The 18,989-nt window shown below is 37.7% G+C and overlaps 1 protein-coding gene across 4 annotated transcripts; it reads left to right on the plus strand.

Moving 5' to 3' along the window:
- The first annotated feature begins 484 nt into the window (after window positions 1–484).
- Window positions 485–18,670, plus strand: si:dkey-264d12.5 (coiled-coil domain-containing protein 30). Of its 4 annotated transcripts, none has more exons than XM_041783081.1 (21): window positions 485–825; window positions 2,647–2,823; window positions 2,942–3,062; window positions 4,121–4,329; window positions 4,503–4,598; window positions 4,958–5,123; window positions 5,369–5,440; window positions 5,643–5,758; window positions 8,108–8,227; window positions 8,697–8,786; window positions 9,023–9,139; window positions 12,819–12,941; window positions 13,194–13,268; window positions 13,383–13,480; window positions 13,572–13,632; window positions 13,709–13,821; window positions 14,011–14,152; window positions 14,439–14,575; window positions 14,710–14,827; window positions 16,343–16,404; window positions 16,594–18,670. In XM_041783081.1, exons 1-21 carry the CDS (start codon window positions 811–813, stop codon window positions 16,706–16,708), a joined length of 2,343 nt encoding a protein of 780 aa, XP_041639015.1. In that variant the 5' UTR covers window positions 485–810; the 3' UTR covers window positions 16,709–18,670. The 4 variants fall into 4 exon arrangements, with proteins under 4 accessions (XP_041639015.1, XP_041639016.1, XP_041639018.1 ...); XM_041783082.1 differs by having other exon boundaries at window positions 12,834–12,941; XM_041783084.1 differs by having other exon boundaries at window positions 9,023–9,121.
- The last annotated feature ends 319 nt before the right edge of the window (window positions 18,671–18,989 follow it).

Below are 18,989 nucleotides of genomic sequence, written 5' to 3' on the forward strand. Positions count from 1 at the left end.
TTGGGAAGATCATATTTTGTTCTACAACTCCTCAGTAGCTACTCAGTACTTAAAGTAAACTTTTACTTGAGTAAATTTATTTTACTTCTACATAAGTACATTTTAACAAGAATAACTACTTTTTCTTGAGTACAGTAGTCTTGTACTTTTTACACCTTTAAATGTTACTAAACTTGAAAATAACTGAAAGGCTATTGAACATAAGGGAAAAGGCTGTCACTCAAGAGCAAAAGCTCATAAATACCACAAAAGTGTTATAAAACTGGGGCTTGAGCAAAAGAAATCTGCAGTCCATCAGTGCTAGTAGCATCATTTCCCTTTTTATCAGGTCAAATTATAGATTCAACAAAAAACCAAACACAAAAAGCTAATTTTTACTGAGGTTTACTTGTGAATTTTAACTGCTCACATCGTTAACGGTCCAACAAGATGCCTTCAAAGACACCCGGATAACCCACAATCACAGTGCGCAGGAGCAGGATTTTTACAACTTGGAAACAACAGAGCCTCATTCCAACCAGAGACAGTGTCCTTTTAGAGAACGCTCTTTCAGGCCACACCATGATATCACTCGCTGTTTTGCTGGGCGTGAAAGTTTCGAGTATCTGTTTATTAAATACCAGAGTTTATAGGCAGTTGGGTGCGTGCATACTGGTTGTTACGTACTGTTAAACCGTTAAACGCCGGAGTGGAACAACCGCCGACTAGTGTTCGTGTTTTTAACGTCTGTGTGAGAACATTTCGACAAAAAAAGGTAAAAATGCGAGATTAGACTACGGAATACGGTGCCTTTTATTCGCAGGAGGACAAATGGATCAGCCGGAGGTACCGAACTACTTTGTTTTGTTTTCTTTGGAGCTAGCTTAAAACTTTGACTTTGGCTTGAATTGGAGAAATGTAAAACCACATTCGCCACTTGTGGCAGTCATGGAGGTTTGCATGTGCAAAACTGGTGGTAAGGAAATGTTTAGTCCCAAATATAGCGTTTTTCATCCGTCCCCATTTTCGGGGAAGAAAGCTCTGAAGTGTCAACTTCACACCAACTTTATCACCCGACATTTCCAGCTTGCTCTCTACTAGATATGAAATGTACAACCACTAATCTATAGATTAACAACTTTTCTTTTTTTACGTAATTGAACGTTAATTTCCTACAGTTGTACAATAGCTAAATTAGTGTAGGGGAACTTCAATGTAAAAGTGATGATGTGGGTGCCGAGCATGCTACTACAAAGTAACTTGATGCTCCAGTTGGTGTGGCAGCAGAAGATAACGTTTGCAGGTTTTATTTTGCCCCGTTTTTTAGTTATTCGACCACCACTGACAAGAAGGAAGAAGCAGCCCCACAGGAACACATTTGTGATGCCAGCTGTCTCTAAGGAAACAGCTGTTCCCCAACTTGTGCAAACACTTTTCAAGTGGGTGTCATCCCACTTACTTTAGCTTTAAAGTCCCTGTAAAGTGATTTAAAAAATCTTTATTTAGGTTTGTTGTATGATAGGCTACTTTGTTATGAACCACCAAGCCAAATTTCAGTTGTTAAAAATATCTCTAAGTTTATAAAAATGAAGCGTCAAAATCATGAAAATTAGGCAGTAATATCTGCTCTTGTGTGGGCGTGTCAGTTGAATGAGAAGCCACACCCTCTCACTAGAAATAGAGTGATGCTAGAATGGTGGTATATTTCTGTTTGTTTCATTTCATTACATTTCTCTATTATCTGTTTGCAACATACCTCGAGCCCCAAATTTTCCATCAACACAGGGGGTGTCATGGGCTCGTATATTTGCCCTGTTCAGATAAAAACAAACCCAGAAAGAGGTGAACAACTTTCTAAGGGTCTAAATTAAAAAATCAGGGATACATAGATCTGTGTTTTCACTTGGACTTTAAGGAGATGAACAGGTATACAGACAGTATTTATTGGGGACATTTTTGAGAAAATTAATGTTTGCCTTTTCTAAGTCAACATGTTACAGCTTTTATAATCTTTTTCTTTTACAGTGAAATTTACATTTAATTAAAATTACACAACACTGAAAGCATCATGCCATATAAACTACTAGGATAAAAAATTATTAGCCCCCTTTAGAACTGACCTTTTAGTTGAGCCATAGCACAAACCACTGTTGTGCATAATGTGCTTTAACTTTGTAATGCTTAAAAATTGTAAAGTCAAGGAAATCTGTAGCATGAACTGAAGACGAAGGTCTATGCCAGAAGACTGTTATATCTGGAGGAGCTTAAAAGATTGGTTAGAGAAGAATGGGCTGGGATTCTTCAGGAGAAGAGCCTGAGATTTGATGAAAACTACACCAAACAACTGCAGGCTGTTATCCAGCAAAAGTGAGACACAATTGACTATTACCATCAGGGGGTTACTATTTTTGACCCTGATAGTTTTTGTTTTTTATGAACTAATTTTGCTTCCTTATGAAAAGAAAAAAAAAAACAAGCATCCAAAATAAAACTAGGAAGTTTGGAAAAGCTGTGGTAAAATTCCTTGCTCTGTTTAACAGCATTGGGGAAATACTTTTAAAAAATGAAAAATTCATTGGGAAGGGGCTGATCATTTTGTCCTCATCTGTAGGTAGGATATAATGTGGTTTGTCCATGATGTCCACATGTCAACTACATGTCCCCTAGGAGGAGCTACAGCAGATTGCCAAATGGCTCTGTGAGGAGGGACTTCCTCCTGGCTCCCCCAAGGAGGTTCAGCTGTGTGTGCTTTGGCGTGCCCTCCAACGCACAAGAAGCCGTCTAAGCAGTGTGACACGGGACCTGGACAGGCAGCGCTTACAGTACTCAGCAGAGTTGACAGATGTAAGTTATTGCAGTTACTTGTGATATCAGGATTGTCAATCAGAGTAACAGCACTTGAACGTCTGTGGCTGTTAGTTGCTAACATACTGTCCTTTTTTTTTCGTTTGTTTTTTGTAAGGTCCGCAAGTCATTGGAGCAGATCCGAATCTTTACAGAGCACAAAGACGTTCTGGCTCAGGAGATACAAGATGAAAATGATCAGCTCAAGGACCAGCTTCGGCGTTTAATATCCCTTCAAGGTTTTAAATTTTTACCTCTACAACAGCAAAAAACTGTACAATCTTGAGAGCAAGAGCAATGTTGATGACATTCAAACTTTAACCCTAACCCTTTCCCCCATATCCTGATTTTTATATTTTAGTAAATGTCCTGACGGTTCAAAAAGACATGGAAATTAAAACATGAAGCATTTCGTCCATTGTGTGGGGAACAGTTCAGGATGGTCCTATTGCGAAGCTCATGGAAAGAGTTTTGCTATAGAACCATAACTGCACTGTGGTGGGAAAGGAAGTTTTAAACCAATCAGCACCGCATAACCTAACCAGTTAACATACAGGCTTGAAGTTTTTGTTAATTTGTTGTTTAATACAATTATTAAAAAAAATAGACAAGTTATAAATGCAATTTTCAGATCTCTGTTTTATCAAATCTTCTACAAATTATTTTCATTTACTGAGCTTTAATGGGCCTGTTGAAACAATAAGTAATACCTTATTTTTTATCAGCTTTCAAATGAATTATAATGCAGTTCAAAGTGCCCTCCAAGGAAGTGGAAAATCAGTGACAAAGGGTAGACTATTTAAAAATGATATAGAGACTAATGCATGGAAACATGAGCTATATAAAATAGGATAAAATACTAATTGAATAAAATATGGATGACAAAATGATAGGAGGCAATGAATAAACACAAGGGAGTAAATGGTAAATAAATACACTTACTGTATACCACTCCTAAGCCATTTGGGCTATAGAGAGCTACACATCCAAGTGTATCGTCCCATTTTCTCTTCAGTGGAAACAAGGACCACAAAAGCCCATTCCACTCCTAAAGTAAAGCCTTAAAAGCTACAGAGAGTTGCTGTTTCTCAGTTTCAAAGACAAGATAGCTGAAGGATAAATACTCAGAGAGCTGTTTTGCAATTGTACATCATGTTAACTTTACAGGCTCCATTAAAAGGTGTCTCAAGGAGCCTAAGGACTATCTTACACAGTGGGTGAGTCAAACTGGTTCTTGCAGTAATTGCAAAAACAAACCTTGATGTAAAATTTGTCTCTCCTCTTTCTTTTGAGATAGATGCCCAGATAAGCGAGGTGGCTAAAATGCTGTACCAGCAGGGTCTCACAGAGTTGATTCACAGCAGCCCAAGTGAACAAGTGGCCTACCTCCTGGTGGAGAGAGCTTCCTTTTTTGAGACAAGTGAAGCCCCAATTCACCTGAAAGGACACACAAGCAGAGGGGTGGTTGATGTCAAATCTGAACGGCAGTGCATAAATACACACCAGGTCAGTGGATGACCTGTAAATACAGCACACACACTTATGTGTACATATAGCCAGTTTTAATCATTTGCTTGTCATATCTCTTTTTTTTAAATTAAACCATGAAGTTGTAATTCACATTACCACGGTTTCAAAATGACTCACTCATGTGATCTTGATTGAATGTTAATCCACAGTCACCCCACAAGGGGGCAGTACGTCATCATCAGAACCCATGGAAGAGGCTCTTTGGGCTGCACAAAGCATCTCAGAGCAAGCATACTTTCATCCCAGTATGTCCTTTTATGCTTAAATATGACTGCATCTCACTTTAATGACCACTAAAAACTGCACTTTAGGTCATGCATGTTGGAATGAAAGGATCTTTTTGCATGTTTCCTATAAACCCCTGTTTAGCAGCACCCACATTAACTTCAATCTCTTTCTCGTTCCAGTGTTTTTAAGATCTTTTACCTGCACAAGTTAGTGAACCTTGCATGACAGAAGAGTGATACTACACAACTCACGCATCTCTATCCAGTTCATTTTTCAAGGTCTCTTATAAGTTCTTTTGCATCTGAAATTGGTCTTATAGTGCAGAAATCACTGTAGTCTTGGTTGCTTAGTTTGTATTTCTCCCCACTTTCTGCAGGCCGAGGCCAGGCATTTGGCTGGCCAGGCAAGCAGCATGCAGAGGGAATGTTCCCGTCTGGAGCGTGATTTGGAGGAGGGCTCCCGTCGGCTGGCTATGGCCCACAATGAGATCAGGCATTTGACTGATGAGCTAGAGTCTGCTCATTTGACCCAACGAGCTTATGGTAAGAAATATAGATTAGCCTTCCAAAAGAAGAATTAAGATATTTATCATATTTATGATAGAGATGCAGTTGTCTTAACAAATTTAGAGTCAGATACCACCATACAATATCCAAAAGCAACTGAGCTAAATTGACCTGTCAACCAACTTCCATTGCCCTGAATGAAAGCTGAAACTCCTGCAGTAAGTAAACATGTAAAAACACTGTAGAGAGATGTTGATGGTTTTTTTTGTTTGTTTTTGCAGAGCCTGAGCTACAGGCAGCACAGCAGGAGGTAGAGCAACTCCGACAGGAAGTTGAGAAACTAAAGAAATATGGTAAGAAGGATTTTCGCCATATGTATTATTAGTTTAAAAAAATGTAATATGCTGTTGTGTTTATGCTTTACAGAAGAAAGAATAAATATGTTTCACTTTTTCACACTATGCTTAACTTTCAAACATTAATGTATTGTGACAGAAACATTAAGATTTATTATCTTTGACTGAGTAATTGTTTTGTCTGGCTGTTTATCAAAAGAAATGGTAGAACTGCGAAAGACCAAAGAGCTGAATGATCGCCTGGACCTTGAGATCAGAGCCCTGAGGAACAGGGTACGCACTCTGGATGCTGAGAAAAACTCCCTGCAGCAGAAGGTAAGATACCTGCTACAACAAAGTATGTATTTTGTTTGTAAACAGTGTAAACAGTGCTTGAAAAGGGACTTCACACTACACACTGTGTCCACAGGGGGGCACCAAAATCTCCACTAACAGAAACATGTTTAAACATGTTTAAATTGGATACCTTAAGTTTGATAATGCTAACCTTGCAAAGCAGATAGATCTGCTCGCTTCTGTGTTTTTCACTGACAAATCCATCTTGCAAAGCTCCCGTCTTATTGGTTTGTGCCCGTTTAGAAAGTGACAGGAACAATCAGAGACAAGGGGCAGTACTTTCGGGCGCAGTGAATTTGTGACGTAAGCAAGAAGCAAGGAGCTGGTGCAGTTATGGCAGAAGAGATTAGCGTGGATGCTGCTAAAGCCCCAGTTTTATCAGAACTTGACAACATTTCTTCGTGAAAAAAAGAACAAAGAACGGCACTGAGTTGTTTTCTATTCAAAAATGACAAAAGTTGTGTACTGACATATCTATAGTCGCCATGGTTCACGTTATGCTGTTTTATATGGACTTCATTCCTTGTTAGCAGCTACAATGTCACGTGTTTTGTTGCTCTGATTGGCCCGTAAAGATGTGATGGACAGCACGCTTATCCAGTCATGATCCGAATCTTTTTTTTTTCAAAGCCTCTGCCCTTTCCCAAATGCTGTCTATCAGTGGTTTCCCAGATGGATGTGTGAAACACATCCATCTGGCGTGTCAGGTTATGATAATGCTGCTTTGGTGGTGAAAATTTTTAATGAAGAAAAATTACTTTGCTGTTTTACAAACCCTACTTTGTCCTTATCAGCTATGTCATTAGAGTAAAACATCATTCTTGTGAAAAATATATATACACAAAATATCTTAAAATGTCACTCACCCGGTAAATGTTGTATTGTTTGAGCAGTCTCATAATTTTCTTGCTTTTTCTTTATAATCAAGCTAGATTCCCACCCTCTGCTGGAATCAGGATAATCCTAATGTATGGATCAAAGTAATCCAAATCTAACTCAAAGATATGAACAACACAAACTGGTAATTATATCTTGATTGACAGTAGGATTGGATTACCTGATCCTGTTTTGACTACACAATCTGATTTCAAGATTTAATCTAATCTGATAACCTGTTAGATTATTTTAAACAACCATGCCCAGAACAATATGGTGAGATAACATGGTTTCTCTTTTCAGTATCTAAATAAGACTAGATTTATCAACTATTAAACAGCATTAAATCTATTAGTAATCCTTTTGGCTGGTAAGGCATTGCTTCAGTATTAGTGCTTTTTAATACCGCTTTATATTACAGACTATTGAGACAAGAAAAGCTTGATTTTCTTTGCAGACTTCAGGCTGTGACAGAGATAATATGAACTACATACAGTTTTGCACAGATAAAATGGCTAAACTAATGTAATTAAAACATTTTACAGAGAGACTAGAGAGACAATTAGAGGTTTACGAAGCGTTCTTGCGTTCGAAGTGCTGTCAATTGATTAAAAAAATTAATCAAGTTAATCACATCACTGTGCTGTGATTAATCATGATTAATCACAGCATTTCTTTAATTTTAGTGATTTTTAAACATTCTTATTATGAAGTGTTTTATTTTCATTATTTTAACTTTATGTACAGCACTTTAAAAGCACTTTTTTACTAAAAATGTACTATTATTATTAGTATTATTATCTGTAAATTAACATTTAAAATCTACCGTTTTCTTGTATTTTTGGTTGAGATAAATTAGTACAAGTATGGTGTTTAAATAAAGAAATATTAAACAAACTAGAGTTTTTAAGCTTATTTGTGGTTTGTAAATCAGAGTGTCTTAATTCACTGAGCAATAATATTTATAGACTGTAAACAAGCCCAGCAGACAAACATATCAGGTACAAAATAACTTCTGCTGTAAAGTGAATGATCAGGTGTGCTGTTACCCCGAGGTAGCTGAAGTTGCTGGCTGATGTCCAACAGTCTCTCATCAGTGTAATAAATGTAGCTCGGGCCAGCTGCTCCACTTTAGTTGCCTTTTTAGCTGTCGTAGAGTTCACGGATTCTTTTGACAGTAGTTCTCGTAGGTGTTCTGTGGTACGGGTCATCTGAGGCAACCCAGATGATGTCTTGAAGCCCCTTGTTGTCAACGACGTCGATGGTCTGCAGTCTCTGGCGACCCATTAGCAATCGCATTAGTTGGCGTAGATGTTGTCATTTTGGGGATTTTCTTTGTGTATTAGACTGATGACTAATAATTTTAATGTATTAACTAACTTGTGTTTGGGTGATGCAAAAAGTAGAAAGTAGAAATCAAGGCCATTGTGGTTTATGTGTGTTTTTTCACAGGTGGTGTCCCTTCAGAGGGAAGTAGAGAGGCTGCAGTCTTCCCTGCAGGAGCAACGGCAGCCTACACAGCAGCTCCTCACTATGCAGGTCCAGGGCAACCCGGACAAAGAGCTGGCTGAAGTAAGCCCTGTCCCTTAACCCTTTTACTCTGTGTTCAGTCTGACAACAAAAATGTTAAAGAGCAACAGTAACATTCTGCAGATAACAATTTTCTAAAAATAGCTTGTTCAGACTGAAATTACTGTAAGAAAGTAGTGGAATAATATTTTTTGTGAAGCATATGTCTATATTCTGATCTAGGAGCTTTTTGCAAGACTTGCATTTAGTAGTTGTTGCTCTTTGCCACATTTGACATTTGCAACTCCAAACACAAAATCACTTCCTCTTTAGCTGTATGAGAGCTCAGGAAGCAGAGATTTTCACTACAAATCAGCTATGACAGTTATGAAGACGTGAGTGGCTGCCTTTAAATTGTGCATTATTCCTGCATATTTTAATAACAAATTAAACTAGCTATATCTTTAAATGGTCTAATAACTGTTGACCCTGTTGATGCAGGGATATTGAATGCAGTATCATTATCTTCCAGATTTTTCTGCAGAAGGAGATGGAGCAGCTGGGATCAGCCCCGAGGGAGCAGCTCCAGACTGCGGAGATTCAGACAGAAGAGTTAACAAAAGTAAGTCCCAGTACAGAGACCCCTGCTCTACAACAGCCTAATAATTTTGTGTACAATGTAACCTTGTTTCTCACAGCCCCAAGTATTAAACATGGTTGCTATTACTCACCTGTATTTTGAAGGGTAGCTATAGAACATTTTACAGGCAGGTTAAAGTGGTGCTTCTATGCTAAATCATCAGCAGAAACCTCATGTCCTTGTTGCAGAAAATTACGTTTTCGTGTTATTTTTTTAAGTCACAAGAAGCAGAGCTGGTACAGATTGAACCAACCTGCAGAAAATTGCAAGAGGAACTCGATGCTCAGAAAAGATGTCTCGTGGAAAAGGAGGAAACTGTGAGTACATTAAAATGGGTAAGAATGCTATCATGGATATTTGCATCACAGTCAAACACAACTGAAGACAGGTTGCTGCCTTTCAGTTCTCTCACATGTCAACAAACTGATGAAATATTATTAGAATGTTTCTCAAATTATAAAGACATGTCCTGTAAGTACTGGGAATCTAAAATCACATACTCACCTTGTTTTTTATGTTTATGTTTTGTATCTTGTCTGTCTACAGTTGCAAGAAAAAGTATGTGAATGCTTTGGGATTTCTTGGATTTCTGCATAAATTTGTCATAAAAGGTGTTCAGATCTTCATCTAAGTCGCAACAATAGACAAACACAGTCTGCTTAAACTAACAGCACAAAAATGATATGTTTTCATGTTTTTATTGAACAAAGCATGTAAACATTCACAGTGCAGGGTGGAAAAAGTATGTGAACCTTTGGATTTATTAACTGGTTGACCCTCCTTTGCCAGCAATAACGTCAATCAAACATTTCCTGTAGTTGCAGATCAGACCTGCACAACGGTCAGGAGGAATTTTGGACCATTCCTCTTTATAAAACTGTTTCAGTTCAGCAATATTCTTGGGATTTCTGGTGTGAATCACTCTCTTGAGGTCATGCCACAGAATCTCAATCGGGTTGAGGTCAGGACTCTGACTGGGCCACTTCAGAAGGTGTATTTTCTTCTGTTGAAGCCATTCTGTTGTTGACTTACTTCTATGCTTTGGGTTGTTGTCCTGTTGCATCACCCATCCTCTGTGGAGCTTCAGTTGCTGGACAGATGATCTTAAGTTTTCCTGCAAACTGTCTTGATAAACTTGGGAATTCATTTTTCCCTCAATGACAGCAATCCAGGCCCTGAGGCAGCAAAGCAGCCCCAAACCATGGCCCCTCCACTGTATTTCACAGTTGCAATGAGGTTTTGATGTTGGTTTGCTGTGCCTTTTTTTCTCCACACATAGCGTTGTGTGTTCCCTCCAAACAACTCAGTTTTGGTTTAATCTGTCCACAGAATATTTTGCCAGTAGTGCTGTGGAACATCCAGGTGCTCTTTTGCAAACTTCAAATGTGCAGCAATGTTTTTTTGGACAGCAGTGGCTTCCTCCGTGGTGTCCTTTACTTATTGTAGATTTGTCAACACAAATGTTAGCATGTGCCAGAGATATTTGTAAGTCTTTAGCTGACACTCTAGGATTCTTCTTCACCTCATTGAGCATTCTGCGCTGTGCTCTTGCAGTCATCTTTACAGGACTACCACACCTAGGGAGAGTAGCAACAGTGCTGAACTTTTTCTCGTATTGTAGACAGTCTGTCTTACCGTGGACACATGAACATCAAGATTTTTAGAGATACTTTTTTAACCCTTTCCAGCTTCATGCAAGTCAACAATTCTTGATCGTAGGTCTTCTGAGAGCTCTTTTGTGCCAGGCATGGTTCACATCAGGCAATGCTTCTTGAGAACACCAAATTCCAAACTGGTGTGTGTTTTTTATAGGGCAGGGCAGCTTTAACCAACACACCCAATCTCATCACATTGACTGGACTTCAGGTTGGCTGACTCCTGGTTCCAATTAGCTCTTGGCAAAGTCATTAGCCTAGGGGTTCACATACTTTTTCCACCCTGCACTGTGAATGTTTACATGGTTTGTTCAATAAAAACATGAAAACATATCATTTTTGTGCGGTATTAGTTTAAGCAGACTGTGTTTGTCTATTGTTGTGACTTAGATGAAGATCAGAACACATTTTGTGACCAATTTATGCAGAAATCCAAGAAATCCCAAAGTGTTCACATACTTTTACTTGCAACTGTATATGCTATTTGCATTGCAGTTAAACAGGGCAAAACATGTTATAGTTATCTGCTTGAGCCATAAGTATGAAATGCCAGTGTAAATAGAAGAACACCTCAGAAATACTGAGGGTTTACAGAACAATTGTTTGGGGACAGTGCTAGACTGGGGAGAAAATTTGACCCTGGCCCTTCGACCCTGCTTGAAGACAAGATACTTGAAATTATAGATATACCTTTTGAGCCTCCAAACCATGTGAAAATGAATTGTACAGAGTGACGCATGATGCATTTGGTAGCATGTGGATACAGAGTCCATTTTTGGAAAGTATAATGATTTGAAGCTAAAGAGCAAAGATGACCTTATTAAGCCCAGTTCAGACTAAAGTTTAGCGACACAATGAGACTGTTTCAGAACATTGCTGGCAATGGCTGCAGCTGTCTGGACTGACCCTTTGCAGCTCGAATCAAGTCATCTGGGGCCTCATTTATAAAACTGTGCATAGGAAAGATCACTACAGGTGGCATACGCCGGAAACACAGGAAATGCGTGCGCACAAAAACTTTCAGATTTATAACAGAATGCGCACGCACGTCCTACGCCTGTTTTCATTTATAAATCACAATCAACTCTAAAGTTGTCGCACGTGAGGGAACGCTTTGCCCCACCCATATGGTGCCTATAAAAGGTCAGGTGAACGCCCTTGATGAATATTCAATGATATCAGTTTCACGATGGACCAAGACAGAAAACGAGCGGTGTGGTGACGGAGGCGGAGGGGGACACTGACGCACCAAATGCGCCAGAAGCGATCATGTCGTTGATCATGTCATTTTGATTAGCCTACAATTATTATAAATGTAAAACTTTATTTGTATGGCACATTTTGGGAGCATGGTTACTGTACGCATTATTGTTGATGTGAATGGATGTCATAAAAACATGTAGGGTTTGTTTCACAATGACAGAACATGATCGATTCAATAATAAAGGCTATGTGTGTGGGCACGCGCGTGTGCGTGCACTCCCTCGGGCATCAATGTAAATTTTTCTTCTTTTTTTTTTTTTCGTTTTTTTCAAATATATCCTTCATATATGTTATGTGTTGTGAAATGTGTAATGTTTGATTATTTCACACAAATGTATCAATTTCACATTAGTCTTAATTTCATCCTTCTACTGTTGAGGTCAGTTTCCTGTTTATCCAGGTTTTGTGTGTACGGCAGGGTCAGAGCTGCCGTGGAGGTGCGCACATTTTCCCATCAAGTTTGTTTTTATAAATCCCAAACGTTACTTACAAGTGACGTACGCTTTCTTTTGTGCGTACGCAGCGTTTATAAATGAGGCCCCTGGTGATGTTACCTGAGATTCAGCTTAGCAAGTTGTAGACAGCTGTTTTTAGAACATTGCAAGGAGGTAAATGGGAAGTGGTAGTCTCAATTTAATAAGCTATAAATGCCAACAAATCTTTGTTTAAAGCAGAGTATAATTATGCTGTGAATTTTGCAACTGAAAACTTATGCCTTCTCTCACATTACACACCAAAACTTCAGCCTGTTAACACCTCTGTCTTGTCCATCAGTTGTACACATAAGCAGGACGTGCAGCATGGTGCTATTTGAGCAAATACATGAGAAATTCAAGGCTGTAGGAGATAAAGTCAGCTTTGACAACTTCACATAGCAGCCCATTGCAAGCAATTACAATTTTCAACCCATCTTGCTGTGAATCCTTGGTTTGAACAAGGCTTTAAAGTGAAGGTTTACAGATATAGATGCTTGGTAAATAAGAATAATACACCTTTTTAGAAGCATTGGTGCCTTTATTGTTATCCAGTGTAAAAAAATCCCATCAATCAGACCTTTAAAGTGCATCATTAATGTGATTTGTGATTTGTTTCTAAGGTTATTTCTCTGCAGAGGGATGTGGAGCGGCTTCAGTCTGCCCTGCAGGAGCAGCAGCTGCATACTAAGCAGAAACTCCTCACTGTGCAGGCTCAGGCCAGCCAGGCTAATGAGTTAGCTCAGGTAGGATTTACCAGACATGTTTTTACATGAACAGATCACGTGTTAATTAAACAGCTGAAGTTCAACATAGTTTGAAGATATCTAAATTATCTACACTGATGACTGCGTAAAGTTAAGGGGGTTATTACAGGCTTGGTAATTTAGATTTCAATTTGTCAAGCTCATGAATAACATCAAATTTGGCTTGCCAATTAATGTGATAGTTTATGTTAATTATGTTGAGTTTCAATTTTTACAATTGATTTGATTCAGAGCACTGAGATCTGCAAAGATTTACAAAATAAGCTTGACCTTCAGTCCAGATGTCTTTTGGAAAAGGAGTCAGAGGTAAGTGATTTCACATAGCTATATATTATTTGTGGTTTCATCTTAATTGGTCAAGCTCTAGGCTATCCGTGGCCCATGTTTCTCATACATTTAACTGTTTTCTTACCCATTTAGATACATACACTTAAGCAGCAGCTAGACGATTCCCAAAAAGAACTGGACAAATTAATGGCCACCATTTTCACGACAGAGAAAAATCTTCTGAATAGCAGGTAAAATATTTACCTCCTGACACCAAACAGCAACTACTGTACATTCATACAAACCCTGGGTGTTACAGTCAACATAATTTATTCTTTTCAGACTTGAAGAGCAATGGACACAAATACTCCTCCTGCAAAATAAGGAAAACACAAAACCTAAGGTAAATTATTAAATCTGGAGACTTTTTCCATTTTATTTCTTTTTATGAATGCTGGTTGTTGTGCGTTGGACCACAGGACTTCCCTGAATTTAAAGAGGCAGTGAAGATTCTTTTGGCCACCCAGGATGAATGTGAGACACTTAAAAAGGAAATCTGTGAAACCCTTCAGTGTCTGGACAAAGAGAGGAGGTAAGAGGCCTTAGACATTGCTTTAACGTGAAGAACTCTCCCACATTAAGGGAAACTTTAAACAATAAAAGGGTTTGAGAGAACTTACAGGATATATAAAGGATCACCCAAGACCTTTTACATAATTTAAAATAACTTTTTTCTTCTTTAATTTCTCTTCTTTATTCATAATTGCCCACCTTCTTACAGCAAGTACCATGAGATCAAGGAAAAGCACAGGATCAAACTGCTTCAAGTTAAACAGAAACTTAATGATGAAACTACAAGGCGTGATGAGAAGATTCATAATCTAGAGCGGGAGCTTTCTTTGTGCTCCCATTCATTAGCAAAGGTAAACATGCATTTTTTACTTCATAACACAAAAGAACTATATTGTTTCAGTGTTTCATTTTCTGTTTTATATCATTTTAATACAGTCATATACAGAGGCTAACTTTGTTAATGTTTAACTGTGCCAGTGGTGAAAGTCCACAGAAAGTATAAAGCATTGAAGTTCTGATTCAAAGGCAATGTGTATTTCCTGTATTAACACAAGCCCTAGCCTCTAGACTAATGTTAAATGAATGAGATGTTAGAAAATCCATGCTGAATGAATCAAAAAAGTTTGATCTCTCCAGGAGAAAGAAGTAACCATGAGTATAGCTGTGGAAAATGACAAACTACTTGTTGAGAGGAGAAGGTTGCTACAACAGCTGAATGAAGAGGAAAACAACAAGAAAGACTGTAATCTAACAGCTTCTTTGTCTAAATGCAGGTACTGAGCTTGTACAGTATGAGACACTTTTCGGTCCACACATTTTTTTCAAGAGTAAAGGAGAAAGTAATGAAAAGAACTCTTTATGAAACAACAGAATGGTTTAGCTGATGTTATCTTTGCTTTGAGCTCAGGGTGGATTTTCTAGAGATGGAAAACAAGAAACTTGGAAACAAAATACTCCACATGTCCACCCAGCTTGCTGTCCTGGAACGCAGCCTGCAGAACATGCAGACACTTCACCTTAATGAGGTACAGCTACGTGTTCTTGCAGCTTCTTAAATATCAATTTCCTTTCCAACTTTGAACACAATTAAAATTCTGTGCTAGTACGTTTTATAGAAATTTTGAGTGGGACTATGCAAAACTGCGTGTGAAGCATAAACGGCATCCTCTGTGGTTATAAAAGAAGCAACTAAGGAAGTGCAAAAAACTGAAACTACTTGAGTGTCCACTTAAAGCTGGCTAAAAAAGTCGGGTATGCACAAAATAAACATGTTTACAGCCTGGTTAAGACAAACAATTATGGTCTTAACACTTCACATTTTTATGGGCACACTTTGTACAAGGAGAAAAGTTTTATATGCTAGTACATACTTTTAGAAACTTAGCTGTTTTGCTTTTAGGGAGGATGTCAAGTGCTGCATAATTAGAGGCTTTGATTCATTCATTCCCAAATCTACCCCTAGAATAATCAATCCACTTAATCAAGCCTTTTTATTCATTCATTTTCATGACCTTATTGTCTGTGTACTGGTATAATAATGTGACAAATCACACATTTTCTCAGAATTTAAAATTATCAAAAAGTAAAAAGTATTTTAAATTTGTACTTACCCTGTTCTTAGTCATGAACCAATTAAGGGATTTATGAAATTACCTTCTGCGTTCACGGGGGTCTTAAAAAGTATTGAAAATTAATAAATCACTGTAGCCAGAATTAAGACTTTCAAAAAATATTAAAACGAATCAACTCTATATGGTCTTAAATTTTGATGTTATTTAATTTTTGAGAAAATCCAAAGAGGTTGTAAGCTCTAAAATGCTTTAAAATCAGAATTTAAGTGTCTTATAAGTTTCCTGAAATGGCCAGTTATACCTTGTGTTTTTTGTTCTTAAAACCTTAATGTACGCTGTTCTATTTTTAGCTGTAACAGCAGTGCAAAACTTGTAGATAGGTACTTTTTATATTGTGGTGGAACTAGTTTTGGGCAGTTAAAGTAAAAAAATAAGACGTTCTATTGTAAGCTGCCTTATGGTTTTGGGCAGTTAAAGTAAAAAAATAAGACCTTCTATTGTAAGCTGCCTTATGGTTTCATGTTTTTATCTTATAGTCTAGTCTAAAAAAAATCTTGAAGAAAGCCGAATTTGCATACTATCATAACGTTTCTCTCCTTTTCTTTTCTTTTTTGTTACACCTTTCCTTTTACTATCAGCACAAAACACGAAACTGTGTTGTTAATGTAATGAGGTAGAAATTGAATTTGTGGTAGAGTCGTAAAATGTTTGAAGAGGGTCTTAAAAAAACACTAAAAAGGGTTAAATTTAATGAAGAAAATGCCATATTACATTTAGATGTTTTTAATTTTCCCTTGAAAATCCTACATTTGCTTAAAAATTTGAATCTAATCCGGAGTGTTTTGACAAATATGGATCCACCCTGTGTTCATTCATGACAGTCATGTCCTTACCTTTGTTAAACATACTCAATACAGTCCACTGGACCATACCAAAAAAATATCTTACACACTTTTCTTATTTAACTAGGAGCTGAAGAAAAGATCTAATCCTGTGCAGGTTTTAAAATCTCTCAGTTTGCAAGCTTCAAGGTAGGTCCAATAATCAGTCACTTTAGCCAACTTTTGTACCTGCCAATTGCATCACAATGAAATGTCTGTTCTCTTTGTTTGCATTTGCAGTGTGATGACATCTGAGCTGTCTGAAATTCAGGTCTTATTTGAAAATACTCAGCATGAGCAGTCAGATGTTAATTCCTCCTTTCATCGTGTCCTTTCTAGACCCCTGACCCGAGCCTCAGAGATGGGCTACTTGAATGTGACTTCCAACCAGAGCCTCTCAGACCACACCATTCCCTCAGCTAGCCTCAGCAGCTCAGATAGAACCTGCTCCTGAGATCTTCTGTAACTGCAACATAAACTGTACAGACACTATTTTATTTGTAAGTAAATATCATTAATGTAACAGAGTATACTCCCTTTCTCTGCCTCTCCTTTGTCTTATGACTTCATTTTTATGCTCTCACTGAACATAAGACCTCTCTGAAACATCTCAGATCAGAGTGTCTTGGATATATTTAAAAGACTTATACAGAACAGATCAACGTACTTTAGTTGTTTAAAGCAATACCTAAACTTTCCTTCATCACCAAACTGTGCCTGACTAAAACATTTACAACATGAAAAATTTTCTCAGGTAAACAAAATCTTTCCACACACAACAGAACCTTCACATATTCCATTTTAAGGTTTACCACACACCATAATGAGTTTGATTAATCTCTAAACTGTCATGCTTACCTGTGTACAAACTAAAATGAGTCATTTAGCACAGTTTGTTGACTCTAAATTATCCTGAATCAAATCATGCTTGCGTGCAGCGTGTGGTTGCCTTTTTTGTATTTAACCATTTAAAGATGTATTCTTAGCACACCTATGTCCTGTCAACATAATACGTTTTACATCTCAACAGCTTTTAAAACAAAAGTCTGTGAGTAAATTAAAGCAACCCAGCCTGACATGTGTACTTGGATGTCAAAGTTGCTTGTCAGTATTCATCTTTCCCTTTATCTCAAATAGAGTTGTTCCGATACAGATACCAGTATCGGAAATACATCCGATACTGCTTAAAATGAAGGTATCGTATCGGCGAGTACACAAGTTTATGCACTGATCCGATATCGTTTGGTTTAACTTTATAGTTTGCTTCATTTTGCCATGCTAATTGTTAGCGCTATAAACCGGAAATAGTTTTTTCTTTGGTGCCAGCCTTCCGTTTTGAGCGCAGCAGCACAACCAAGGGACCTGCTGCAGCTGCAAGGAATACAGGCTGTGTGACAGTTTTTCTCTGAATGAGAAAAAAACGCCTTTAAAACGCCTTTCAGACTGGCGATCTCGTACAAGACATGAAATGACACCGTGTATAAAAAGTTAAATAACTTTTGAACCGTAAATTGTTACCTCTTGTTTTCCTCTTGAATCTAGACGTTTTGTTTTCACATTCACACTATTGATGCCTCTGAATTCCGTATGGCAGCGTTCTCAGCGAGCCTGGAACTCATGTGTGTTTTGGGGACTTTAATGATTAAATCCACACCAGTAAATCTGATATTGAATGTCTTTTTATCCATTTTAATCTAATTATGATCATTTATTACCACTAGCTCGAATGCTAACCACCATGTTGTTTCTCTCTCAGTGTCTGTCAGCCAATAGCAGGCTGTTCCGTAATCATGTGATGCTGCAAAAAGTAACAGAAAGGAGAGAGAGCGTTCTATGCACTTGATGATTTATACAACTGTATACGTTTAGTACATATCTGTTATCAACAATTGTTAATCTGCGAGTTGTAAATTTTAGATTGTATTTGGAAAAGTGCACTAAAGTTTGTGTTTAAAAAAAGAGAGAGAGAGAGCCTGTGATGCAGCCCCCTGTATTATTATTTTAATATTTAGCAGCAAAACTCAATAATCAGCAGGAAAACAACTTTAGGGTCACAGAGACACTTTACATTTACAATTCTAATAGTTAAGCCATGTTCTAAGTCAAATATAGCCTAGATCTAAAATAATTTGTGAGTCTGATCAGTCATTTCAGATAGTTCAGACTGGTATTGGCTTGGCCGATACCCAACACCTTGGTATCAGTATCGTATCAGGAGGGAAAAAATGGTATCCTAACATCCCTAATCTCAAACAATCATGCACACACAATAAGCAAAAAAGCTACATGTATAAATAAATTTCCAAAAGTATTCGCTCACCTGCCTTGACTCGCATGTGAACTTAAAGGTGCTGTGTGTAAAACTGAATATCAACATCTAGAAGTGGGTTCCAAATTGCATTTCTCTGCTGTAAACTGTGGCAACCAGTTGAATTTAATGTGTATCTGTAATGTGAATACAATACAATAACTTTATTTATCCTTTTTTCCTCTATGATACCATGGAAACATGTAAAAATCCAAGATGGCGGCATCCATGGAGGGGACCCTCCCTATGTATGAATTAAAGGTTTATTCTGAGTTGTTGGTTTTTTTTCAAAATAGCTATTTTTGAACTTAGATGACTAAACACTTATTTAGATAGACCATCTTAGAAATGTTTTGCTTTATTTTACCAAGTTTGTTCAGCTAAATGCTACTAGGCTAAATATTACACACTGCACCTTTAAGTGACA

Source organism: Cheilinus undulatus, linkage group 3, assembly GCF_018320785.1.
Source record: "Cheilinus undulatus linkage group 3, ASM1832078v1, whole genome shotgun sequence".
In the NCBI taxonomy this organism is placed as follows: domain Eukaryota; kingdom Metazoa; phylum Chordata; class Actinopteri; order Labriformes; family Labridae; genus Cheilinus; species Cheilinus undulatus.